General features: G+C 41.9%; 2 protein-coding genes across 2 annotated transcripts; one reads left to right on the forward strand and one right to left on the reverse strand.

Moving 5' to 3' along the window:
• The first annotated feature begins 1,400 nt into the window (after positions 1 to 1,400).
• plekhn1 (pleckstrin homology domain containing, family N member 1) lies at positions 1,401 to 14,308 on the forward strand. Its single transcript, XM_031726454.2, has 16 exons — positions 1,401 to 1,576; positions 3,234 to 3,324; positions 3,494 to 3,655; positions 4,462 to 4,542; positions 5,222 to 5,312; positions 7,069 to 7,202; positions 7,713 to 7,862; positions 9,092 to 9,172; positions 9,287 to 9,362; positions 9,605 to 9,750; positions 10,047 to 10,199; positions 10,850 to 11,092; positions 11,561 to 11,716; positions 12,091 to 12,336; positions 12,553 to 12,613; positions 13,447 to 14,308. The coding sequence occupies exons 1-16, from the start codon at positions 1,503 to 1,505 to the stop codon at positions 13,629 to 13,631; spliced, it is 2,130 nt and encodes a 709-aa protein (XP_031582314.1). The 5' UTR covers positions 1,401 to 1,502; the 3' UTR covers positions 13,632 to 14,308.
• A 1,447-nt stretch (positions 14,309 to 15,755) lies between these two features.
• Positions 15,756 to 22,654, reverse strand: perm1 (PPARGC1 and ESRR induced regulator, muscle 1). The gene is made up of 5 exons (XM_031726498.2): positions 22,580 to 22,654; positions 22,120 to 22,245; positions 18,031 to 21,731; positions 16,692 to 16,808; positions 15,756 to 16,525 (listed from the first exon to the last, which is right to left on the reverse strand). Exons 3-5 carry the CDS (start codon positions 21,707 to 21,709, stop codon positions 16,395 to 16,397), a joined length of 3,927 nt encoding a protein of 1,308 aa, XP_031582358.1. The 5' UTR covers positions 21,710 to 21,731; positions 22,120 to 22,245; positions 22,580 to 22,654; the 3' UTR covers positions 15,756 to 16,394.
• Positions 22,655 to 27,938: the final 5,284 nt, after the last annotated feature.

A 27,938-nucleotide genomic window follows, 5' to 3' on the forward strand; every position in this document is an offset into this window, starting at 1 on the left:
ACATAATCATTTGCTCACTAGCATTATTTTAAATTTAAAAAGTTAGATATATTCTAAAAGGAATCACATGTTTATTATAAACCTTACATATCATTATAGTATAAGTTATTATTATTATTATTTCATGATACTCTTAAGAAAAATTTGCCTGGCAACAGCCACATTCAGCCTTTCTTCCTCTCTTTTTGCTTGGGTTTTTGCTTATCTCGATCCCCCCTCTTATCTGGTCTCAATTCTGTCGTCTGCCGCTTACCGAGACGCTTTATATTCACTTCCACTGCTGATTAAATTACTCGAGCCCTCAAACGGGGTTTCAGAGAACATTATAACGCAGTGAGAAAGATGGCATAGTTTGGAGGCTGATGACTGTTAGCGCCTCAGGTGTATCCGTTTAAACAACTGGTTGAACAGGCTGGGATCAACTGACAGACCGCAGCGTGCGCTTAAAATTTATGACACTAGTGCAGCAGCTCAGCACAGACAATGATCTAATCAATGAGCAAACAGAGCGTGATCATGAGTTTTGGGCTCCGTTGTCTGACTGATAAGGCCGCTTGTTCAGGAAGTTGGAAACCTGGGAATTGACACCTTTAACCAGATATGGGTGTTCAGACCTATTAATCCCGAATAACTTCTTAGAGTGACTCTCACTTTTAGGTAGTGGATATTTAATTTGGGAACATCCTCTTAAAACGCAAACAAGATGTGTTTGCATACACCTCTTGCCTTATGAAAATTTCGGTGGTTGAATTCACAAGCATCCTGTTTCCTCTGCTTGTATCGCTGGATAAGAAAATATCATATTTCATATATCCGTGCTCTGAAAACGATGTGACGCCAGACATTTTCCCCTCTTTGGGGTTAACAGTGATGTTTTGACCCTTTTTAAGCTCTGTGCTGTGTTTTATATCCAATCTACTAACCAAAAGCTCACAGATACTTACCTTGCAGTAATAAATAGAATACTTAAGTGTGGAGGCATTTTCATGTCTGGACATGCCAGCAGAAGTTCCCATCTTCCCCTGTGATTGACACACACCATCCAGTGTGTTTAGTGGCCAGTTATTGCAGCGGTGAGCCAACAATGAGCTCCATTTGGCTCCAGGAAGGTGTGAAATGGCACACTTCTCCTTGAACCCCCTCCTGTTGGCTTTGTTGTTGGGATTGATTTAGCAGACAGGGCAAGTCGGGGGAGTGTGTGTCCTTATTCACCGAGCACACACACACACACACACACACACACACACACACACACACACACACACACACACACACACACACACACACACACACACACACACACAGCCTGTTGTGACACAGCCCCAAACTCCACCCCCTTTTACTCACACACAGTAGTGACTCTTCACCCTGCCTACTTCTGCCTCAGTACAAGTCTGACTTCAGCAGTGAGCGCACCACTCGTCTGGATTAGACTCATCCATCACAGAGGGACTTTACAGCGTATCTACACAGAGGCGCAGACCCCGACACAGGAAAGCAGCATGGGGAGCAGTATGTCATGTGTCCCCCAGCACAACTTCAGATTCTCCAGCAAGAGTTTCATACGCAGAAACAGGTAAGAACTATTCAGTCTCTCCGGGTGCTCATACTGTACTTGTGTCGGTGTGCAAACAGAGCACATGTCATGCCCTTGACAGCAGATTGTTATTTTAGACACTGGCTTTCAACCGGAAGGTATTCTTGGTATTTCTTGAGGGTTTGAGAAGTGGGGTTACACAGAGGTTGTGCATTTTGTGGGGCCAGGTTCAGGATCATAATACAGAATAGTCCCGGAGTCGTGCCTGAGCAGCCTGTCTGTCTGGCCAACGGTGTCAATGATCCAGTTACCATTTGCCTCCTCTTTGCATCTCTGTGAAGATGATCTGCCAGCTGTCGATTACTCTGTTTTCCCTCCAAAAGAGGGAACAATCCAAAAAACAATCCAGACTTGAGTATTAACATGATTGATTTTGATCTGTTATTCTTAAATGATAAGGTTTAGTCTGCTAAGTTAGTACATGACTACGTGACTATGGAGATGGCTGGCTTACACTTGGTTTTCTACCTGGTTTTCTTTTAATCCCCCAGGATTATATGCCTGGGCATGTTACCCTTGATTCAGCCTTGCTAGACCATCACATCTGGTTCTAATTCACCTCTGCTTCTATTCTTCATCTTCTGACTAACGATTCAGGATGTAGTTTGGTTAAACATCTCATGTAGCTTTAAAGTTTTTTTTAAATAAAAGGATGAGCAGTGCGACCCTAAAAAGACAGTTGGTTTCAAAAGCTCAGCGGCTCAAACTTGGACAGTGATACACCTTCCAGGCAGGATCATTGGATCAGGACGAACAATACAGTCAGTGTTCCTGTTTTCTGTTACCGTACAACCTCTTTGTGTTGGAGAATCAGGCCAGGCTCAGGTATTCCCTGAAGAAAAGGGGAGTGAGTGGTGCTGAATGCCACAGCAGTGACTTGGAGAATGTTGGGTGTGCGAGTCCACTACCTGTCTATTATCTACAACACATTCCTCTGTCACCTTGCAGTTGCAGATTACACCACAATGCAGGACCATTATATTTTTTCACTGTGCATAAATGCATTTTACAAAGTTTTATTATTTTATTGTTCAATAGGCACTAATAAATAATTAATTCTGCACATGGACTTCCTGGACGGACAACCCTTGATTCCCAGCATAAAAACAAAAGCCGGCGTTGTTAAACTGAGGACACTGGCACACATATGTACAGATAAGCAGATAAACTACTAGCGGAAGCTGTAAAAGCAGTCTCTAAAGCCTTATCTTTGCAGTGAGGGAGCTTCCTCGTGAAGATGTGACACAAATGGTAATAGATGAGGGTCATGCAAAACAAAGAGAGACATTGAATGCTGATTTTTCCCTGTGGATATCCTCGCTATCACAAACACAAGACTCAGTTGTTCTTATCATTTAAAGGACTGGCACTGATAGAGTGGGAGCCAGGCATAGGGATGCTGATTGATTTAGGAGGCAGACAACGTGATTTAAACTAAAGTGGGACTTTGGAATGAAAAGCTTTGCTATAACAAACATTAGATTTTGGTTATTTCACTAACTATACATAGGAGACAATATTGGAATCTCTATAGGCGTGAAGTTAGATTGGGAAATAAACCAAACAGCTAAACATGGATTAGGTGGTAAACACTGGAGAGTGAGTATTAACACATAGCTTTCCTTTCTCATGACAGCAGTCGCTTGTTTCGCAAGTATAATCCCCAAGAGGGACAGGAGAAGTCCAACAGCATCATAAATATCCTCTGCACTGTCACCCCGAGGAAGGTACGTACCTCCATTAGCTCCGAAAACATAACGTCATTCATCTACATGCCAAGCAGAACTGCTCGGCTGTGGTTTTCAACCCCTGTGCCAAATTTTCTGACTTTAAATTCAGGTCTGACTGCTTTACTGCTGACATGCCCGAACTAATATTGTGACTTGGTGGTTGCAGGAAATGTCCCCTAAAGATCTGCAGACGATAGAAAACATCAAATGGGATCCTCCGTTTGCTTACGACCCGATCAGTGGCTGGAAGAAGAGCAGCATCAATGTGAAGAATTATGGACGGATGATTCACAGCTCCAAAGTTCGTTTCCGCTTCCTCCACTGCCAGGTGAGCGCAGCAAAGCACCTTTTTTTTTTTTAAATGACCGTGTGTCGCAATGTCAGGAACACAGCTGTAAAAGAAAACAAAGATCACACTACAAAATCCCCGTTGCGGCTAAAGTCATCTCCAACAATGGCCAAGCCTATGGTGACACATCATGCCAGTCATCCCTGTGGGAACCCAGTGAGTGTCAGAAGCCGAAAAAACAAAAAAAACAAAACAGGTGGAGAGTAACAGGATGTGGCTCTGCAGCCACCAAACACAATGAAACTCGCTGCTGGCTTTGACGCACTGGTTGGCTGCGAATGATCCAATCCGTTTTCCAAAAAGAGAACCGCAGCCTGTGTTTGGACATGCTTGCATAGGCTGTGGTTGTGAAACAGCTTCATGAGAAAACCTCAGGGTACAGAGAGAGTGTGTCTGATTCCAGGCACAGATAGAGGACTTGCTGGCTCCTCATGGTGGGAACTGCAGTTTGTCAAAGTTGTGACACAACAGCTCTGTCAATAAGCGTAAAAGATTCACTGAAGGAATGACGTCACGGTGGGAAAAGAACATACTGTACAGTAAAGAGCAAAAATAATACTGTAACAAGACGGTGGGCACTCAGTGAATCAGAGGAAGACGCTTGAGTAAGATGGTGTGATCCAAAATAAACAGTAATAACGTGCGCCTCCGCATGGGCCTTTATGCATACACAGCTTCATTTACCTGCAACCGGAGATTGCAGTTTTAATGCAAAACAGTAATCCTCACAGATGGGATAGATTTTACTACACGGCAAATTTCATCTTCTCTTACTGTCTCTTCAGGATATACACGACTGCTACCTGGATCTGTTCCAGACACACCTTCATTTCGTTTCCAACAACACAACCGGACTGACATACCAGGTGAGTTTTCAAAATCCAAGCAACATTATCAACAATCCCTTCCTTTAAATCCTCACGATTTCAGGATAGATTAAAAAAAAAGATTGTCACGTCATCATAAGCTCTGACATAGATCCCCCTGTCAACCAGCACTTTGTTGGTAAACAGAAGGTATGATTGCACGTCTTCACCTGTCTCATAAAACGTGAGCAGCCATTAATCATCAGTAGCTGCCGCCAATTAAACCCCTTCTCTAAAAGAGACAGCTAAGCATCTGTGTGCAGTGTTAGTCAGGCTTATAGATGACGGAAAATGGAAGTCAGACATGAATACTTCATTGACTTCCAACACTGACCTCACCGTCATGGTGAATACTTTTTGGTTAAGAACTAGAGCTGAACAGATGGCTCAAACAGATCATATAGCAGCTCTGATGATGATGCAGTGAACAGTTTGTAGTTTATGAATGAACGAATGTTTGTGTGCAAGTGAAGAGATTAGAATAGAATAGCCCTTTATTGTCATTGTGCATGCACAACGAAATTGTGGGTCAATATCAATAGTACACAGCAGGAATAAATACAAAACAAAAGCAATATATGCTATAAAAATAAGAGAAAGGCACACATTAGAGAACAAGTTGCAAAGTGAAATGAGTGAAAAGCGCCATGACTGAAGTTGTTTTACTGTTTATGTGCAGGGGACTCTTCCGTTGAAAGAACTCACTATCTGCAGCCTGCAGCAGAACTGCAATCACAGCCAACCCCAGGAATTCGCCTTTCAAATAAACGGTATGTTTGACTTGAGTAGAAAGGACACAAGCGGTTGCTGGCATTGTGCCGTGGTATCCAATAATGCTGTTTTGTTTCTTTGGCTTTGTGGAATTTAGGCAATTGATCACTTAGACTGAAAATGTATGACGTAGAGCTGTGGATGGCTCTTTTTGATGATGAGACAGACTGACATAATTTTTATTTATTGTTTTAATCTTCTGTTGTGTGGTCAGCTGTGTCGAACTGCCTCATCAGTTCATCAAAGTAAAAATTCTCCTCTCTTTAGAAAAAAACCCACCACAAAAAAAACACACTATTTCTAGACTGCAGCGTTTCCACTGTTATCACATTCTGGGGATTCAAAGGTCCCGCAATCCCTCTCACCTCTTCACCTCCTCTCAAAACCGAGATGAACCAGAGCTGGGCCCCTTCGCCTTCGGTCAGGGAGGGCCAAACTGGCCTTAAAGACCCCGCTTGTTAGACAACAGGTGCACTTCAGTCGGCCCAGCTGTCGAGCAGAAAAGCCCAGCTACCGCTCTTAACCTTGTCACCGCCTATAATCTATGGTGCCACTTTCCAAAAACTGCTCAGGTTAATGCTTGCTGAAATGCCACTTAGCTTTTGAACTTTGAATGGGCATGAAAAAAAAGCATCCGAAAGTTTTTAAATTAAAATCACAAAAAAGCTGTTGTGGCTACATAGCTTTTGTAATAGCACAGGAAATAAAAACGAGAGAAGTGGAATGGACTTTTATATCTGCTGCCGGAATATTGACATTCCCCGGCGTTGCTCTTTCACGCAGTTGGTTTCGCAATTTCCCAGATCAAGCCTGTTATTCAACACTATTGTGTTTTTATTGGTCGGTTTTAAACTTCATTAACCTTCCCCAGGGCACAGCTGCCCGGAAACATTTGGAGGAAGCGTGAGGAAGTTCTGAGTCAAAAAGGGAGAGCTGATGTACATCGGTTCTCTGAGGGAGGCCGCCGTCTTCCCCTCACTGAGTCGAAAATGCGCTGTCGATGACTTAGAAGGGTGACTGTGCAAAAGCAACACGAGAGGATGTGTAAAAATTCCTGGAAGCTTTTACACATGTAGCTGTGAAAACAAGATGTTTATTGCGGCACATTTTCAACAACAGTCAATGACCTGACTGACTGAAAGCCGGGAGAGACGTTTTCGTAATGTTCGGCATGCTTGAACTTTAAAAAAAAAGGAAAGATTTGAGGGAGTGAAAAAGATAACTTTAAGTTTTAGGGAGAGCTGTGGTCAAGGTCGAAAATTAAGACCTGCAGTGAAAAGAAAGTCAACACAAGACTCCAGACGAGCTGCTTATTAAGGGAGCAGTCAACAGGTTCACGGTTCCAGACGATTACAGTAAAAAGCCAGTGGACGGGAATGAAATAGACTATCTGACTATCTGTGCTGGTTATCTGTGGTATGTGTGGGACTGATAGGTAGAGGGAGATTCCAGATCTATTCATTCCAGGTCCTGTTCATTCCTTCTGGATAAGCACTGTGTGGGAAGGAAAATCTCCTACAATCCTTAAATACCAAACACAGCAGGTCAGAGGGGTTTTTCCAACATAGGTCTTACATGTGGTTGACTGTCCTGAACATGTGTTCACATTTATGGCCCTTATTACATAACGCCCTCAAAACATCAAAGCAGGCAGACTGTGGACATGAATGATCTGCCAATGTGAGATTAAAAAAAAAGGGCTTAGAAAGAGGAAGCGGTTTACATTTTTGACCTGTGACCTTTTACATCCTGCAGGCGTCAGCTTGAATCCCATCATCGTCTACTTCGCCAACCAAGAAGAAATGGACATGTGGTTTGGGCTGCTCAGAGAAAACATTGAAGCTAATGGAGGAACTGCAATGTCACCAGAAAACTACACTAGAGTGAGAGTAAGTTCATCAGCCTCGCCTGTGGTTTTTTTCATTACATTTGGCCTCTGTATGTGTGTGTGTGTTCTTAAGTCACACGTTGAATTAGCCAGAAAAATGCTTTGGCTTCAGTCCTGGCTCATAAAACAGGATGGGTGCGTGCGTGTAGATGTAGGTGAGTCAAGTGGGTCACTCACTGCTGGCTCTCCCTGAGGCTTCGATACTAGGGAGTGGCCTTGACCGCATCATGGCCTACATCAAACTAACCCTCACATCTGTGCAGGGGTAAAGTGCTGACTCTTCACCCACAGGTGGGGAATTAGTTGATAAAACACGTGAATTTGGATGTGTCACGAAAAAAAAGAGAAAAGAAACAGAGCCGTGAGTTCTTTAAAACGGCGTTGGCGTACAAGCCGGGGAAGGAAAGCAGACGAACATGATTATGTTTCAGGAAAAGCAGAGCTTTTCTTATATTTACTCAGGTGATGATCTGACTCACTTAACTCATCTCTTGTGTACTCACTCGTGTAGCTCAACAAGGACAACTCTCTCGAGGGAAGAGAGGAGCTGAGAAATTCCATCAACAGAGATCCCATCCACGAGTGGGAAGGCTCACAGCGAGACAGCCTGGGCACCATCACCTATGTCACTAAGGTGCGACTGCAGCACCTGCCCTGCCAGGTACGTCACCTCTGCTTCTTATCAAGACTGAATCACTGTTATGGGTCACTTGGCTATTACTGTACAGACTGTAACAAATGATACATTCATGTTTTCAAACTCTGAGAATTTTTCCCATGATTATAGGCAGGATAACATCAGCCCTTAATCTAGGTGACTCACATAGTTTTCACATTGTGCAACACAAACATCAGCTCAACAAAATGCAAGGAGTGAATGAAAAGGGTGGAGTCTATATGTGTATATAATGTCCTGCAGCTCCTTTTTGTTTCCTGTCATGCTGCACCAGCAGTGTGAGACACCTGCAACCTGGTTGCTCCTGAAAAATATATAAGAAGACAAAAAAAAGTACTGCAAACAGGGCTTCATTTAGCAGCCAATAAAAAAAAAACAGTAGTCATGACACAACTTGCATGGATCTCTGCAGTTTATTTTCTGTGGGAAAAAATCGGCAGTCCCATTGAAGTGCTTGAGATTTAGGGCCTGGGTGTGTGAGAGGCATTTGCTGGGCTCACGCAGTGACTCGACTCACCTCGCAGCTGGAATGTCAGCTGTCTATCCAGACACGCCCTCCGAGAGAGAGAGAGAGAGAGAGAGAGAGAGAGAGTAGAAACATAAACCGTCCCTCTGCCGCACCTTTAAATCCCCCCACTAACTGGTTCTGAGTGGAAATCCTACTGAGATTTAAAGTGTACCTCTCACAGCAAGATAATGCTGCTGGTTTTGTTAACGCTTGGACCGGAGGTTATTCGTATCTTATCGCTGCTTGACTTATCAGGGCTTGCCGTCTTACCTTCAGAGGTACTTGGTGCCTGTTTGTCCTCTAATTAAAAAATAAGTTCTGGCTCAAACATGTTTCTCCAATTCAATTCAGTTTTATATATATGTATGTATATATATAGCACCAAATCACAACATCGGTTGCCCCAAGGAGTTTAGTATAGTAAGGTAAAAGACCCGAGAACAACACAGAGAAAACCCCAAAATCAAGTGCAGGAATAAAATGTAAATAGTAAGACACCAGGAATAAACAGTAAACAGGGAAAATATATACAAACAGGAGGCATACATACAAATCAAGTGAAAGGCACACAGTAGAGGACATGGTAAAATATGTAAACAAGATATACAAAAATGGGAAACTGTATGCATGTATGCTTCTGGTTGAAAAAGAATATAAAATCTCAGCAAAAGAAAACCACACGCTTCATAAATCTCTCTGTCCTCAGGAACAGAATGACAGGCTGCTGGTGATGTACCCATCGACCCTGATCATCCTATCAGAGGAGAACGACGGGCTCTTCTATAAGGTAAGGTTGACCCCTTTCTGATGTTCCAATGAGTCACAGCCCAGGCTCAGTGCATCCAGCATATTCAGAGTGTGCACGAGGAAGTTGTGTTAACCTGTTGTTATACAATTGCAGGGAAAACTTCCGCTCAACATGATTACAGTGACCACGCCCTGTCAAGACGTCAAGCCCAACACCTTCATGATTGAAGGTAAACACCGTGAATCAGTGCACTGCTCTTTAGTCATATCCATGTTAAAGAGATTTTAATGAGCCTGCATTCTTATGCATGTTTCTGTGCTAAGTGCCCTTTTCCATGAATCTGCTAGCGTCACAGAGTGTAACCCCCCCCCCCCACATTTTATCCCTGCTGAATGACAATCTTGCTATAGCACATTCCAGTGAGCAAGTGAACCGAATGACAGGCTTTGTCCTCCCCTCCTCTCTTCCCAGGCAAGATGATCAACCCCATAGTGGTGTCCTGTCTGGACAGGACCGAGTTCTGCGACTGGATCCAGCAGTTCAAAGCTGCTGACGTGCCTGTTCTCAGCCCCCCGCCTCCCGTCTATGACATCATCTACACCCCGACGAAGACGGAGGTGAGGCCTGCTTCTTGCTTTCAGGGGACAAACATAATTAAACTGACCACAGCTGCTATTAAGAGAGCTATCTCTTGTGAAAATATGGGTGGAGTGAATTAAAGTATGAGTCTGGCCTTGCCTCTTTTGTAAACTAACACTCAGCATGATTATATACTTGACTTCCTCTATTTTTGCTGCTGTGTTACCAATTTAACAGTTTACCGTAGGTCTAGACATGACCAAAGTCTGAAAGATTTATTCACAGTCGCTTGCTTTACATATTTAATGCGTGCTTTGTGCCCTTTAATCTCCAGGCTCCTCAGTTTGACAGGTGGAGTGGACACAGCCAAGGAAGGATGGAGTCTGTTAAGTCTAGCCAGCCACCGAGTGGACGAGGATCCCGAAACCTTCAGTTCCCAATTCATGACGAAAACCCTCTCACCCCTGGGTACTCTGAGCCCCGTTGTGTAAGTCGGCTGTGTGCTACTTCTCAATCATGAGTGTTCAAGTGATCTAATAAACTTAATCGCACGCACCAATATTTGCACAGATATAAATATGGTCAGAGTTGTGAAAAAAAAGCCTGTGTTTGTTTTGTTGGAGCTGAGCAACCAGATGCTTTCTTTCACAAAGTTAATTATTAAGCAAGGTCTAGAGACCAAAGTGCTCCTGTTACAAAGGCTCGGGTGCTGATCCTCAGGCCTTCCAGTAAAGAAAAGGAAAAACAGAACAAAGTAATTTTCACTCAAATGATGCCTATCTGTGAAAACTCCAGATTTGGAGTCATAAGAGACCCTTAGCTTCTGCTTCAGCAGTTTCCTAATCATTCTGCATTATCAGGACATTTGAACAAACCCCTCCAGGAGAGGGGGGGGGAAGCTGCCTGCCTATCCAATTAGCTAAAGTAGAGCGTGCTGCATGCCCAGATGTTAGTATTCAGCTTCAGATCTAAGGCACAAATTAAACAGATAGAGACATTTTTCTCTCACACTCACATGACTCTGTTTGCTAAAAACATGAGCAAACAGAAGCTAAAGAGACAGCCTGTGCTGGCACATGTGCTCTAAAGCTCCAGTTCTTGGCTGACTTTTGTCCTTTGGGTGTGTTGTCCTTACAGTACAGTTCCAGCCGTCCTTCTTCGACCGAGACTGCCCAGCTAGGCAGCAGAAGCAATAGCATGTCTTCCCACACCAGGCCCGAGCGTGACCTACGACCTTTGTCGGTGCGCTACTCATCCCCTCAGCACAGCTCCTACCTCCAGCCTGCAGAGAGCTCCAAGCTGTCTCAGCTCTACAGCATACCCTACTCTGCCCAGAGCCGGGCCAGCCCACAGCGGTTGGAGAAAGCTCCACTTGTCAAGGTAATTCAGTCTGGCGTCTAACTCGATAACCGAATATTCCCTTTGAGACCGCTGACGTATTTTACGTGTCATGTGTGCGGTAACTTAAATAGACACCAGGCAATAGGCTGAGACAGGCGATCATGCATATGGTGTTAACAAATGGAGTAACACTGGCACTTAGGCTGGTTGAAAGATCAATTTAATCAAAGATGCAAGGAATGAAATCTCTCTTAGAGTTTATAAACAGAGCTTAAGCCAGTCTGGTGCACTCAGAGGGATTCTCTACTGCTCCACTGGTGCAGATCTGGAATTAGTCCCAAACACACAATCACAGCAATCACACTGTAACACTCACAACTAATTGTGGATTAGTTGATTTTTCTAGTTCCTGTGTCTATCATTACAAATGCAAGGAAACTGGTGAGTGACGCTTCTTTTTCTCCTTAATGTAAAGCTAACTCCTGCCTCTGTTTGAATCCTCTCCAGTCTAACAGCTGGAGCACTCCTCAGACATCCCTGAAGTACTCCCTTGACATCTCCCAGCGCCACTCGGACATGTGTGCCCCACGACAACCCTTGTCGCCTCTCTACGATGAGCCCTGCACCCCCGAAATCTACTCCTTGGAAGAGGCCAGGCCAGTGGTAAGTGGGCCAATGATACTGGATCCACAGGTTCAATTTACACCTGCACAGCCTGTCTGATATCAAGCAGTGCAAACACTCGTAAACACATGAGTATTTGGTCATATGATAACTCTTTTTTTTTAGAACATGCCAAATCTTCTATAGAAGTTTTAAAAGTTTTAAATTGTGATTTAGCCAACCAATCATTTAATTATTTTAGTTTGGCTTAATTTTATTTTTAAGTGCAGTAAAATATTCAGTTTTACTGCACTATTCCTCTTTATGAAGCCATCATTTATTTTATTGGATACATTTATTGTTTTGTCCACTGTAACTGAGGAATGTTGCAACATTTGGGCTAAAAATGCATATCTTATTTCTTTGTTTCTTAGCCGCGGCTCTGGCAAGAGCTGAATCAACAGCAGTACCACCACCAGGAACCCCAGATGCTGCCCTCCTCCTTCCAGCTCCACGACCCTCCTATGGGTGGACGCGGCAGGAGAAGCCTGGTCCTGACCAACTCCCAGGGCCACGCTCTGGACCTGGAGATGGACACACCTGAGAACCAAGCGCAGCAGAGAGCAGAGGCTGTGTCAAGGCTAAAGCTGCTGCCTGTGCCAGGTCAAATGCAAGAGCAGGTGAGAGGCACAGAGATACTCATCTCCCAGGACACTCCGGTTTCTGGAATGCAGTAGTGCAGAGTGAAATGATAAACTGTATGGTAGCACAGCAAGTGTGCTGCAGGTGATATTTAAACAGGTTCAGAAGAAACACACATTTTTAAGAACCCATGAGGATGTTTGTTGTAACTGATCACAGGAAGTAACTATCTCTGTTTTCACATCTGCTGACAGATACTTCACCCGTCGAGCTCTGCCAGAAAGCAGCCTCAGATGCATTATGGTTACTCACCAGGTAAGAATTAAAGGCATGCAATCACAAGGCAAATAAAACATTCCTTTTATGTTTAGAACACCTGTGTGTCATTTTGTGCTCCTAGCCCATTTTTCATCCTGTGAACAAAGACACAGAGGCCTATTTTTTTTCTTTGTGGAGAAACAATGGGCACTCTTTGAAATCTCTAATCTCAAAGTTTGAGCTATGAAAGTCCACACTTTGAGCCCGTGTGCCTAAAAGGACACACCACATTGGCCACGCTCCACCACACTGTAAATTCAACACTGTGCACACTTTGGTGTGATTAAACTCCCGGGTCTGTCAGCAGGTAGACGGAAGGTTAAAGGTTGCAGATTTGAAGGTGTAGGAAATGTGCAAATGTGTCAGTGAATTAGAGCTTAGTGTCGCTCTAAATACGCTGGTGCAGTTGTCCCAACAGGGTGAAGCTCAGTGTAAGAGAACACTGCTCAACAGATTGGATTTATCACTCCACTGTGACTGACAGCACACAACTGCTCACACAGGCTCTGCTATCATTGATGAAACAAGACTAGGATTTCTCTGGTCAGTCCAGATTATCCGATTATCAAGATGAACTAGTAAACATGATTTTACAGGGTGATTTTATTTGACAGGCTGCACGTTTTTTACTATTGACCTTAAATAAAAAGTAAAGGTGGTGCAGCAGTGATATGCAGCTCTACTGGTTTATACAGTGAGACCATATTTTGGGACAATGCACACAACACCATAATTACTTTGGGACTGCTTCCAAGTTTACTTAAACAGGGTGAGGTTTGCTTTTTGCTGCATGAAACTACAAGTATGTTAATTGTCTTCCATTCTTATAGGTCGCAATTCATACCTCGAACCCGCAGAACCAGATGACCAGGAAGTAGACTATGACAACATTTGGGAGTTCGACTGTGATACAGGAATGATCCAGCCAATGGCTGGAATTTCAACAGACTGGACAGGATTAGACTTTGGGGCCAGAGGGCTTGGTGCCATGGCAACACCACAGAGATGGTCATAAAACAAAAAGGATGGCCCGGCGCTCGTCTGGACGTGTGCAAACAACAGATCTCTATCAGGGGGATAATAAAAGCCGGCAAGCACAGCAAGCATCGTGCTGGTCCCACTGTGTACAGTAGGAACCAACAAATCCCAGGAACTGCTTTGTTAGACGTCGGGCAGTTGAGCAGAGGAATGACGGGATGAAGCAAAACGTTATGGAAGTGGCAAACAAAGGATTCAGTTGTCTGTTTAATATGTAGCATTTGTGGAAGGAGACAGTAGAGGATGCTGTATATACTGTGTAGCTTGAATAATATTTTCTAAATCTGCTATATGCTGTAAGTGCACTGTCATTGGTTTTATCTGTAGTAAACCCAGTTTTTTAAAATATTTATAGGTTTTTCAAACAGGCTGTTCATTTCATATTATACTGTAATGTGTAATGTTATTGAAGCATTCCATCAGGGCTTGTTATAGTAAAGAATATATGTATATTTTTGTAAATCTTGCACACTTCTTATTTTATTGTGCTATACTGTCAAGGAAAATAGATGTGGCTGTAACTGACTAATATTGAATTATTAATAATAATAATATCAAAAGTGCACAGTACTGATACCTCTGTGGCTTTTTTTTTTTTTCATTTTTGTTTGAGGTGCTTATTTATATTTGGAAATAAAAGTGTTCAAAGTTTCAGTATATTGTGTCTGTTTTGTCCTCTTCTCCATATAGTAATAGGAACACTTTAAAGGTAATAAAAGTGTCTTGGCTTTAAATAAAATAAAAAGTGAGTGGTGAAGGATCGGTTTGTATTAAAACGTGAGAAAATAACAGCAATAATGTAAGAATAAAACAAGTCTTTTCACGCAAACCTTATGTTGTAAAACAGGTTTTCTGCAGTCTACACACACTAGCTCACCAGGTGCCTCGTTCAAAGTCTAGTAAGACTTAGTTTCCATGTAGGCAAATAATAAACAACAGTTTACCTGTGATTAATAGATTGTACAGTGCGTTGGAAAAATCATGTGACCTCTCTAATTTCTTTACATCTTGTAGGAAAATGTAGTGCAATTGACTGAAACATGCAGGCATACATAGAAATACAGTAAATGATTTAAAAACAAGAGTTTCAGGGTTAGAGTTGAGAGTTGTACAATTCTAACCAGTTTTAAAAGTCAGTATTTTGTATGACCATCCACCTTAGTTGGTGCAAAAATACTATTTTATATTTGTCTTTTCTTTAGTATTTTTCCTAGATTCAATGAATAAAATGATTGTAAGCTATGAGAAACTAGATTTCTGCTAGTAACAAAGTGCCTGAAGATACAATTTAAAGTTATTTGCTAAGTTGTCTGTCACGTGCAGACACAACAGTGATTCATCACTGTTAGCCACCTTTTTCATGCTCAAATGATTCATAAGTCAGTGTTAACTGGCTTAACAAACAACAACAACAAAAAGATTCCTTTGAAAATAGTCAGGTACAAGGACTGAACTGAAAATGAGTGAAAAAGCAGCCAATGTCCAGAAAGAACTCTGAAAGATCCACAGAAAGCCTGAAGAACTGTTACTCGAGATCGTGTTAAAAATTACAAGAAGTGTTAGGGTTACTTTGTACTGATATTTTTACATGCACATTTGTGTTCATCCATTTGTAGTGTTACACAGTAAAATGCTGTTTGTGGCTGCATGTATGTGACCTTTTTAAAAGGATGTTTTTCATTCTGATTAGAGACACGCTGAGCTGTTTGTGTATGAAATAGTTCAGAAATGGTGCATTTGTAATTTTATTTAGCAAATCAAGAGAACTTTGAAACATCTTGGAGTTTATGGTCCAGTGTTGCCACCTGCTGGAGACAACGTCTTGACAGAGTGCTCTTTGAATACCAACAATACTGAACTTTAAACTCTTTAAATTTAAACATTATATTAAAATATATTCTTCCATATAAGCTTAGTCTCATATTTCTGTACTGACTTATCTGCAATATTTTGTTCATTCTAGGGAAAAAAGACATTGTAAATCACACAGCTGGGTCCAGTAACATGAGTTTATGTCGCCATCTAGTGTTTAGAAAGGTTTGAGTGCACGTCTGCTTTTTCAATAACACACACAGCACACAGCCTTAAATACACTGTTTACTTTAGTTCAACTGAAAAGCATCATTGCCATTATCATCAACATACACAGCTCAGTGCAACCTATATGACAACAGTATACAGATCTCTGTCATTAACATAAAATACCATTAACATAATATATAATATACATATAACTGATACTGGCACAGAATGCTGTCCCACTTAAATAAATTATGCCTCTGAATGGGAGCGGTTACAGTAGCAAATCTGTAAAATACAATAACTGTGAGTAAGAATATTTTAAAGATTGGTTGATTTAAATAGAAGCATCTGCTACAAAAAGTCATGTAATGGAAACAAGTTTCTGTAAATTTCTCCTGAATCTCTACAGTCTCTCACAGTAATCCACTTATCACTTATCAGCTCCAAGCTTGCTTCGCACATACTTATGCATCTGATTTTTCTGAAGCCTTCTTTCAGTCAGATGAACTTGCCTCATCTTGCCTTTGGTCGTTTCATTTTTTTTTCTGAACACTTTCGGATGTTAAAGTTTCACTCAAGTCAAATAACTGCTATTAAAATAAACACTTTCTCTGGAAAGCTCAGTGAGACGTAAGATCAGTAATCACAGTGCAAACGTGTTACAACAATTTGCCACTGACTTTTTGGAAAAAAATGGATCACTTCAGCCTCGACGTATTTAGAGGCTGAGAGTTGAAGGAGCAGGCAGCGCCCTGCCGTGCAGTTTCGTCTCACTGCCGGCCGCCTCCGCTTTGACGTACTTACGCAAATATCGAATGGCTGACAGGGCACTTACATTGGCCAGCAGAACTGTGTGGAAAATATAAGGGAAAAAGTGAGTAATCCTGTTGCTAAAATTCAAGTTTCAATGTGTCACGACTTTAAGAGCAATCACTTAATAAGAATTGTTTTGTAATTTCAGTCTTTAAAGAGGAAATTTTCTGTAGTATTAAACACGCTAATGCTGCACACGTACCAGCCTTCCAAGCATCTCCGACTTGTGGATTTGCAGTCTTCAGCACCCACGAGGCAAACGCAATGCAAACCAGACACATGTCTGACTGTTTGAGCGGCAGGAACGGGGCATCCAACCCTTCAAAGACAGAAATGTCTTGAGTGGGTAAGCTGTTCATGGAAATGCAATACACACAGAGAAATCCATTTGTGTTTGGCAGCTGTAAATAAACTCCCACCAAGTTTGGCCTTTCTCTGCTGTCACACAGTGCCCCAGTAAACCCCTAAACACCTGCAGACAGTTTACTTCTAGGAGTATATAAGGCTGCTTGATGCAACTGGTTTGTGAGTATTTGTGACCTTGAAGATAACCCTCATGCGTAAGCAAAAGAGCTCAGCTATCATATCAGTAGCATATTAATTAAATGCATAAAGACTCATAAATAAATATGAGGTAATTTAATTTCCTTCACAACCAAACACAATTACAGCCGGCTTAGAGCTCAGATATGACGCTCATTGAGTGAAGTCAACTTATCACGTACTACCATTCCACTTGGGTTCACTCCCGCATGCCTGCAGTCCAGTACGGATCGTGTGACAGCTGAGGAAAGAGAATCTGTTCCAGTCAGGACTGTAACAGCTGACCGAGCAGTGGACATGTCCAACATTACAGTCATCCACATGTGAGGAAAACAAAAAAAGAGCTTAACTAAACCTGATTTAATGCAAAATATTACAGCAATCAATAAATACAAGTCTATTAGTTTTGGCTTTTTGTCTGGAGGCCTCACAGAGATGCAATCTGTTGCACAGGTTCATACAGTTAGAGCAGTCTTCATCTTGCTCTTAGAATCATCTCATTTAAATTATGGCTGAGTTTAAGCGTGCCACTCCAAGATAATGTAACACAGAATGTTTTTCACTTTTCCATTGAGGCTGGAGTGGAGAACAATATCTGGTCCAGCATACTGTAGTTGATGTGTTCAGAAGACAACTAGGCTCCTTTCACCTCCTCTGGGCTGTGTTTTCTGCGCCGTTCAGGAGATTTTGGCTGATCATTTGAATTCAGACCCCTATCTGATATGTGGATATTTTTAAAATCAGATGGGTTCCTTGGCTTAAGCTTGGAGAACATAAATGATGAAAGAGGGGAAAAAAGGCATCTTGTGTGTGGACTTGGGACTTTTAGTGATGATGCTACTGAGATCTCGTCTCTTTACTTTTTTCAATCAAACCAATCAAAACTGTTACGTCTGAAATCCAGGATACATACTGATTCGACCACTGCACATTGCAATCTTATAGCCTAACGCATTTCCACAGTTACTGTGTGCATCGTTGCGTTAAAGTGGACTTACTTGGATTTGAAACGGCCGTCTGCAGGTCTTCGTATCTGAAAGGCTGCTGTGCTAGTTGGTTGAATACCCTGTCCTCAAAGTGGTAGAGCAGTGGATCAGGAAACATCACGTCTTCATTTCCCAGTGCATTTAGAGAAGAAACTGTCCTTGCATGAGAACTGCCCCTTTGCCTCGCAGGTACGAGAGAAAGAGAGTTCGACGCCTGGTTTTGGACTGTAGATGCTAAAAAATTTATGTTCCTAAAGGAGAATGTTGTTTTCCAGAAGAAGTTTTGTCTGAAGTCTTTCTCTGCAAAGAAATCATCATACATGTCTTTAGAAATATGAGACGAGCTCGCCTTGCGGCTGAACCTGGTCACCACCCTGACAGGACCGGTGTTATCCTCTTCATCGGATTCTGCACATGACTCGTCAGATGAGGAGGATGAGGCAAAGAAATAATCATAAGCTTCCGGGAACTGGAAGTTTCTGTTAGATGAGCGAGAGCTGGAAAAGATAGGAACCGGCTTGTCTTTGGTCTCATCTTCAGTTGCGATGAGCGGATAGAAGAAGCTTTCTGTGTCGAACTCAGAGAAAAAATGATCATACGTTTCAGGGACTGAACTCCCGTCATCGTAGAAGGTGGTTAAGTTATCTGCAGCTGGTTGGCTGGGAGCAGTTTGTTTCCCTCCAAAGAAGTACTGAAATATATCTATGAGAGAGATGCTGTAACTGTCTGTCAGAGAGGAAGGCGGAGGATCTGTGCCTTTGTCTTGCTTAGGCAAAACATAGTCTGCTTTCTGAGATTCTCCTTCATCTACTGTTTGTAAAGTTTTACATTTCTGCGTGTGGCTGAATGACTCAGACTCGAGTGCGCGCAAGTTGTGCACGCTGATATTTTTGGAAATCTTTCGGAGGCACTTTTCAGCCTTTTCTGAGAGGAAAGGTCGAGAAGTGTCACTCACAGATGTCAGCATCACATTTTCCGGGAAAATATCAGCACTTTGGCTCACGTGGGCTGATTCACTCTCCCATAAAAAACTTCGTGAGGGGGAAAAATTGGCCGCGCTATTAGGATTGAAACATGATTCTACAGCATCGGGGAAACCGGAGGCGTCCTCGGCCGTTTGCTCGGGTGTGGACTCGTCTATTTGAGTAAAAAAGCCCGAATCTGCCATCTCCTCGTTTTCCTGTAACGGTGGGAGGGAGCTGGGTGGAGCAGCTTTGCTGATCATTCTCAAACCCAGAATGTCATTTATTGTCAGCTTCTCCATCTCACTCCAAAAGGAAGACATAGCAAACACTGGATTCAGCACCCGTTCAGGTTTACATTCAGCTTCAGGTACCAAGATGGCATCTTCTGCTTTTCCCAACAAGTCGCACACTGAGTCTGGGCTGCTTTTGAGTCCACATTTCTCATCCCCCTTTTTTCCTCCTTGACCTCCAGACTCTTGCTCACTGACAGATGAACAGAAACTTAGCGACATGTCTGTGATATTTCCATTTGACAGTGACTCTGTGTTGAGAGTACAGCAGGATGATACATTTGTGATATCTGAAAGACTTGTTGGTACATCTTCAGACACGGCTGATTTGGTTTCTGCCCGACTCTTGCTTGTTATCTGTGATGCATCTAGTGCTTCTGTGCTTTTCTCTGAAATATCTAATTCGGGTGAGGTGTGAACCTCAAGAGGACGCTCTGTTTGCTGTGCTATATTATTCACACCTATACAGGGTGAACTTTTAGACAGAAAGCTTTCATCGGGCGAGGGATTAAAACTATCAGATGTAAATTGAGCGCTGATAACTTTGCAGGCAGAAGCTTTTAATTGCAGAGGTTTTGTGAGCAAACCTTTTAAAGTTGAGGCTGCAGGTGGAGAATAGTCGGTGTTTGCCGTTGTGGCGCTATATTGGTCTGTGTTGTGAAACTCCATTTCCAGCTGTTGTTGGGGCTCAGCCTCACTGTGACACAGTGTGGGCTCGTCCCCGCCAGAATTTCCAGCCTCCACAGCCAGGACTGACTTAGCGGCGGGTCGTCTGTCATTTTGGCCGACTTCCACAGAAGTAGCATTTGACTCTGAGCTCGATAAAAAACTATGAGTTACTGCTTTGACCTCTACAGCAGATGTTAGATTCTGTTCATTTTCAGGTGAAGTGACGGAGTAAAGCCCCTCGGCTTTTATGTCCCGGCTCTGACTTTCCATTCCCATGTCTTGTTTACCAGTTTCACCTACTGTCATTAAAACTGGCAGTTTAGGATACATTTTCAGTCCAGCTGATTTTTCTTCCTGCGACTTGCTGCAAACCTCAGCGTTTGTTGCCACAGTAGCACTGCTGATTGGTGCAGACGTTACACTGTCATCAGTTTGACTCAGTGTGGTCGCTGAGCTATTGTTTACTAAATTATTGTCGGATGTATCTGTACTCCTCCTCTGCCTGACCACGCTCTCTGACAAATATTGGTGCTGACTATCACATGGAGGATTAGAGGATATAATCACCGGGAAACTGCTGCTGGTCATTGAATATGGCGTTAAAAGAGATGCGAGATGTTTCTGTGGTTCGTTTAAATAAAACGACTTGATATCCTCAGAAAAACAGAGACCTGTTTCTGCTTTTGACGCGCACTGCTCCTCCTCCGAGTCACTCGGCTTGACTAAAACCTGCTTCTCGTGTCCGTGCCCACCTTCGCCTTGCTCCACACTGAGCCGTCTCTTCTTTCTCCTCTTCCTCTTCATGGAAGCAGACGGAGATTCTTGGATCACTGCTTTGTTTGAACATGCTGTGTCTGACTGTGAAACAATAGGGGTTTGCTCTTCCTGCCATTTAATATTTGCCATGTCCAAATCACTGGCTAAATCAGTGGCACACTTTTTACAGAAGTGTTTCAACAATTCTTCCTGTTTAAAGTCATGTAGAAGTGCGCATGTTTGCACCTTATAGCTGTTTGGTGTCGTCACCGAGCAGACGGCCGTGCCCAGTGAGTCACGATTCCACTGCTGTACCTCGCTGACTCTGGGTTCTTTGCAGGCTTCCTCCCTGATGAATAACTCAGTTTCAGTTGATTTGTTGGTGTTGAATACTGAGTTACTGGCTGCATGTTGCAAGGAAATGCTGGGCTCAGAGTGCACTTTTCTCAGTGTGTTTGTCTTTCTGATGGTGTCGACAGGCCTCTCGGTCTCTTTGCCAACTGCTGTTTCACCCCTGGCAGGCAGAAAGTTTAACTTTTGGATGTTTTTTGGCAGTGCACCTCTACTGGCCTGCTGCCCATCGCTGCACCGCTCCTTCTCTTGTATTGCCTCACTGTTTTTTCCAAAGTTCACTCGCCTTGGCTCAGGCTCTGTCAGACTTTTCAGCCTTTCAAAAAACATATTGACGGACTGCAGGTGGATATCCTCCTCGCTGCCCGAGAGGACGCTCTCCATCCCTCCTATGCCGTGTTTGCTGAGGTAGTGTTCCACAGGAGAGCCCTCACAGTGTGGGGGCCCATCGATGGGGCGGTCAGTCTCAGAAAACCCTGCGGTTAGATCGACTCTCTGAGCCCTCATGGCCAGAACAGACCCTGTGTCATCAATGTCACTCATCCCCGAATCTTCGAGACCTGCTAGCGATGGAGGAAGCAGATTACACTCCTCGCACTCAGCAAAGAAGCGCTCCCAGTCACGGTCACAGATTTCCACACTATATTCAAACTCTTCCATTTTGCTTCAACTTCAACAAAACCTGCAAAATCAAATAAAAGAGCTGTCAAGTAAAACCCATTAAAAGCAAACACATTTGTTATCAGGTAATATTAGCACTTAGAGATCTTCTCAGGATGACTAGCAAACTCTCACATCAACTCAATAATAAAGCTGCTCATAAAAATACAAGGATATGAATTTTAAGTGCGCATCATTTTTAATTCACAATTTAAATTGCAATAAAAATCATATAACTAAAATGCCACAACTTACATCTCTAGCAATGTAATATAAGTAGCATATAATGTAGCGTAATATAATCTTTTAATTTCATAATTCCGTGAAATTAAAATGAAAGCAAATAGAATTCAAATGTTTATGTATTTTAGCTGTTTTGTTGCACTTTTACATCCAAACATGGTTCCTACCTGTCCTGCTTCAAGCTGTCCTGCTCTACAGGAGATGAAGGTCAAGGAAGTCTCTGCAGCACCATGCTGTACGTCCTCTGGTAGGTGTTCTTGCGTGTGAGCATGCGACAAGGCAAGCCCCATGATCTGATAAATATAGAGCGGTGCTTCTGACCACGTAATACACGCAGTGTTCTCACAGCCACCATCTCTAACAGAGGTATAACATTTCTGAACTTTAAATAGATTCTGCCCTGGCTAATCTGCTTTTAGAGTAGCCTTAATGTTACTGTTGTTTAATTAGCTGAAAAACTCTTGGCATATTTAATTAAAGCTACGTATTTTATTATTCAAGCCTGACATTTGATCAAATAAGTGTGCTTAAACCTCAGCAAGTAGCCACAGAGGCTGGGAGCAGCTCTAAAAGAGGTCCCTCAGCAGATATGGGTGTCATGGGAGGTGTGTGTCAGTCAGCTGATACCTCACTGTTGTGACATCATGGGGTGACAGCGGATATGAAACTTTCCCATGCAATGTTTCCAGCTAAGGCAGGAGAGCCAGATAGACAGACGGAAGAAAGTGGGGCAACTTGTACGTCATTTGTGACTCTTCTGAGGCTGAAAATCAGAAATCTAAAGAAAAAAATAAGATTGCTTCATCTGAGGGAATTAAAAAATATATAAAGATGTTTAAGAAAATAAATAAAGGTGTTTTATTGTTTTTAAAAACAATGCCAAAGGATAAAAACTAAATTTAGTGAAAAAATATACAGACCAATCCATACACTGATTAATTTCAATTTAAATAGTCTTAATAAATAATTAGGTGTTACATACAAGCACATGTGTGTGTTCAGGTCATTTATTGTCCGTCACGTTATGGCATATTAATATAAACTGTTCATCTGATCATTGATGTAAATTTCTAATCAGCCAATCACATGGCAGCATCTAAATGCATTTAAACATGTAGACATAACAACAGCAACAGCAGCAACATGCAAACACAGCATACACAGAAGAGCATCTCTGAATCAAACTTTGAAGCAGATGAGCTACAGCAGCAGAAGACCACACCAGGTGTCACTCCTCCCAACTAAGAACAGGAACTTGAGAGTACAACTCACACAGGTTCACCAAAATTGGAGAAGATTGGACAAATGTTGTCTGCTCTCACGAGTCTCGATTTCTGCCGCAACACTCAGATGGTGGTTTCAGAGCTCGGCATAAACAACATGAAAGCATGGATGCATCATGCATTGTGTTAACAGTTTAGACTGGCAGCAGTGATGTGATAGTGTGGGGGAAACTTTCATGCTTTAAACTCAACATCCTGTCTGAGTATTATTGTTGATCATGTCCATCCTTTTGTGACTGCAGTGTACTCATCTTCTGACATCTCATAAAGCTCAGATCATCTCAAACTGGTTTCTTGAACATGACAGAGAGTTCACTGTACTCAAATGGCCTCCACAGTCACCACATCTCAATCCAATAGCGCACTTTTGGGATGTGCTGGGCTGTATGATGCCGGTACATCAATATAAGTCTGTGAGGAATGTTAGCGGGACATTAAGTAACCAGATACTTCCTGTTTCCTTCTGATAAGAGAATTTTTAATTATGAGACCTCAATTAGCTTATTGAAATTTAGCAATACAGTTAAATTAGAGACTGTAAGCAGTCCTTATGTCATTAAATAATTTACACTTCAATCTTTGTTTTAACCTCACCTGTCTAATAGTGATGACATGTTCTGTTTCCTTTGTCGCGATTTTTTGTGTGTTCCTCGTTCTGTTGCCATATGAAAGCAAAAGGAAAGTCCAACACAAAGCCTATTTCTTCTTTGCAGTGTTTTAGATGGGTTTATTTGCATCCTGTAATCATTTGGTTTGGAGGGCGTCTTTAGGGTGATTAACTTTGAGTGAATGTTAATTGTCAGTAAGATTTTGCCTAATTCTGCTCAACAGGCATTTGCTGGTGTCTTATGCTTTACTACCATACAACACAGGGCAGGATGACACTATGAAATATTTTAAGTGAAATTTTTATTGGAATTTTAGCGAATGAACATTTTCTCAGACTTTATTTAGAGCTCTTAGAGTGTTTTCTTAGTGCTCATATTAAACTTAAGTCATGCAGACTGGGCAGCGCATAAATCCAACTTAAGACTGTAAGAGTGTGAGAGCTGATTTTTCCATTTAAATTTCCAATAAAATAGTTGGATTTCAGATTTTTTACTTATGTGTGATGATGGAATCTTTCTGTATACCTACCTGTTGTCTTTTTCAGTAATTCATTCATTAACCCTCGAAGGTCTAAGATGTCATCTGTGACCCTAGGTAACTGAAATATTTGATTTAATTTGATATTTCTTAACCAAAGAAGTCTGTTCTGACAAAAATTAAAAAAAAGTCTGTCCCTCTTTTCGCCAGTATGTTAGTCTACACCAGGGCTGTCAAACTCATTTTACATTGTGGGCCACATACAATTCACTTTGATCTTAAGAATGTGGGACCAGTGAAAATCCCCTTTCTGTCAGTGTAAAGAAGTTAAACTAAACATTTAATCCCTCAAATTTTTTAATATAATATTTTTTTTTATTACATTTTCAGTTTTTCTACATAATAAAGAAACGTTGCTGTAACAAAAAGAAGAAATCTGTCAGCATGACTCTTTGGGCTTAAGGTGTAAGAAATAAATGTCTAAAATTACAGAAAGTTTTTGCAACTCATTGCTCAGACTCCTGTAATTAAAAAACATTTCATTTAATTCACAGAATTCTGAAATCTACTACTGTAAAAAACAAACACATAAACAAAAACAGAATTACTTTGGTACAGTAACTTTTCTCTAATTTAACTGTTTATCTGTTACTTAATTACATTAGTGTAGCATGAATGGCCGTGGGGGAGGCCTTCATCGGTAGAAAAGTTGTAAAACTTTAGAAAATAAGGTTAAAGTCTAAAGTCTATGCCCTCTCCCACATTTACAAAACAGTCCCGCGATTCTGGCCCTCGGGCCTTATGTTTTACACCCCTGCTTTATACGATCAGCCTCTTCAGACAGCTTTCCAGTTCGCAGTCCTTGTGTTTTCTTTCCTAGTTTGCATTCCAAATATCTTTCCGTATCCAAATATCTTTTCCAGGTTTGTATTTTCTTGTGTTGTCTTTTATTGTTTCCTTGTGCTTTTTGATCATTCTCCTCATGAATCTTTATCTGACTGTCTGCATGTGTACATCGATTCCTGGATCAAACATTTGCTTTTTGAACTCTTTATCTGACTTCTGTGTCCAGTGTTTGAATCCTCTCCTTCTGTGAAATCACCTTTTGGTTCATATTAAAGTCCTAGTATTAGCATTCCATTAACAAAGGCTTCTTCCACAACAAAGGGGCTTTACAACTGGAACTATAAATATTTAGGTCATTAATGGGAAGAGACAGGGGGAAATGGCAGAGAAAGAAGGAAGGGGGGGGGAGACGAGGAAGGCTAAATAAGTAAAAGATTAGGGCAGGGAGGGAGTGGGAGAAAAAAAGGATGTAAGTGACTTCATTGATGGTGTTGATTTACAGTACCTTACTAATTAAGGTAAGGCACTGTAAATCAATGTAAAGTTTATGTTTCAGTAATTCCACCAAGCTTTCTAACTGAAATTATATTTTTAACACTAAAATATAATTATTTCTGTTATCCATGAATTTTTAAATATACTGTTTTAGAAAAATCCAAAAATTGCAAAGCACATTAGTATTTTTCGATTATGATGCCAAATTACAGTTATTTATTTGGTTGTAGTGGTTGAATGGTGTGCTTGATTAAAATCTCAGAGCGCCAGCTCAAATTTGGGTATGAAAACAAAAATAAGAGCACCGTTTTTAGTTTTACACACATCACTGACAGATTTCTAAAATATTTGTGTTTGGTTGTTGCCAAACTGCTAAAAAGGCGAGGATATCTTATCTGAGGACGCCCTGAGCCTTTGTTTACAGCTATCAGCAGGACTCAGTAATAACAATGTGATTACGGGAACATCCTTGCTGTCAAAATATTCCCAGCACTAAAAGATACCAAGATAACCGATCAGGTCCGATCTCATTATCTGCTGTTAATCTCAGATTAACAGATGTTGAATGTAACCTTATTGCAGCTGAATGTACTGACTAATGATGACAAGTCTTTACTGATAATTTAGAAAAAGAACAACTCCCAAATGATTTTTCTCTCCCTGTCAGTATCGCTAGGAATAAACAAGCCGTCACAATACACCCAGGCATAACATTATGACCACCTGTCTAATATTGTGTTGGTTCCTCTTTTGCTGCCAAAATAGTCCTGACCCGTGGAGGCATGGACTCCACTAGACCCCTAGGTCTGGGGTGTGCTGGGGTCTGTGGCCCCAAGATATTAGCAACAGATCCTTTAAGTCCTGTAAGATCTGAGGTGGGGCCTCTGTGGATCGGACTTGTTTGTCCGGCACATTCCACAGAATCTCGATTGGATTGAAATCTGAGGAATTTGGAGGCCAAGCCAAAGCCTCAAACTCATTGTTGTGCTCCACAAACTATTTGTGGCATTATCCTGGGTGCATTATCCTGCTGAAAGACGCCATCAGGGAATACTGTTACTATGAAACAGGTCTTAAGAAAGGTAGGTGGTTTATTTCAAAGTAACATCCATATAGATGGCAGGACCAAAAGTGTCCCAGCAGAACACTGTCCAAAGCATCACACTCATCCTTTAGTGCATTCTGGTGCCAGGTGTTCCCCAGGTAAATGACCCACACAAATGCCCATGTGCCCATTGTTGGTGCTTTCAGTGATGTACAGGGGTCAGCATGGACACCCTGACTGGTCTGCAGCTATTCAGTCCCGTATACAAAAACTGTGATGCTCTGTGTATTCTGACACCTTTCTTTGAGAACCAGTATAAACTTTTTTCATCAGTTTGAGCTACAGTAGTTCATCTGTTGGATTGGACACACAGGCCAGCCTTCAGTCCCCACGTGCATCATTGAGCCTTGGCCTCCAATGACCTTGTCGCTACTTTACTACTTTTCTTTCCATGGACCACTTTTGATAGATGCTGAACACTGCAGACTGGGAACACCACACAACAGCTGCAGTTTTGGAAATGTTTTGATCCAGTTGTTTAGCTATTCCAATGTGTTCCTTGTCAAACCCATTCAAATCCTTACACTTTTTTCTTCTAACACATTAACTTTGAGGACAAACTGTTCAATAGCTCCCTGATATAGTCCACTGACTAACAGGTGCCATGATGAAGAGATAATCAGTGTTATTCACTTCACCTGCCAGTGGTCGTAATGTTATACCTGATCATTGTATTTGTATATGTAGCAATCAGAATTGATGTCCGAAGGCCAAAAAATGCCAAACAGATTTACTTTCACAAGTGGAGCATTATGGCCTTCGCTATAATGGTCCACTTGATAGTCAAAATCTATTAGAACTTTATTGGGATTTTTTATTTTGGATTATTACAACCGTAACGGACGAGGCTGGTGGACAGAGAAGAAAAAACAGAAAGAAAGACAGTGAAGTTGGGGGAAAGGTTAACAGAAAGAGAGGGAGAGAAAAATAGAGGAGAAGAAGAGGGACAGAGGGAGAGGGGAAAAAAACCCACTGGGAAACCACAGTAACAACCAACATATGCATGCAACAGCACATAGTACTAATAATACAAGATATTTTTGGATCAGCAGCAGCCCAAGATACTGTGTGTCTGTGTGACCTAGACAAAAATTTACACACAGACATAAGCATGCATTCCCATCCTCATGCACACAAACACTCACACACACACACACACACACACACCCAA

Source organism: Oreochromis aureus, linkage group 20 (assembly GCF_013358895.1).
Source record: "Oreochromis aureus strain Israel breed Guangdong linkage group 20, ZZ_aureus, whole genome shotgun sequence".
Lineage (NCBI taxonomy): Eukaryota > Metazoa > Chordata > Actinopteri > Cichliformes > Cichlidae > Oreochromis > Oreochromis aureus.

What these genes read in the sequence shown, in the direction of transcription:
- plekhn1 (XM_031726454.2), top strand. Translation starts at nt 1,503, where the DNA reads ATGGGGAGCAGTATGTCATGTGTCCCCCAGCACAACTTCAGATTCTCC. An exon ending in CAACACCTTCATGATTGAAG is followed by an intron (nt 9,363 to 9,604) that starts GTAAACACCGTG and finishes CTCTCTTCCCAG; the next exon opens with GCAAGATGATCAACCCCATA. An exon ending in AGAAAGCTCCACTTGTCAAG is followed by an intron (nt 11,093 to 11,560) that starts GTAATTCAGTCT and finishes AATCCTCTCCAG; the next exon opens with TCTAACAGCTGGAGCACTCC.
- perm1 (XM_031726498.2), bottom strand. Translation starts at nt 21,709, where the DNA reads ATGGAAGAGTTTGAATATAGTGTGGAAATCTGTGACCGTGACTGGGAG. An exon ending in GACGGCCGTTTCAAATCCAA is followed by an intron (nt 16,809 to 18,030) that starts GTAAGTCCACTT and finishes CTGTCTTTGAAG; the next exon opens with GGTTGGATGCCCCGTTCCTG. An exon ending in CGGAGATGCTTGGAAGGCTG is followed by an intron (nt 16,526 to 16,691) that starts GTACGTGTGCAG and finishes TTTTCCACACAG; the next exon opens with TTCTGCTGGCCAATGTAAGT.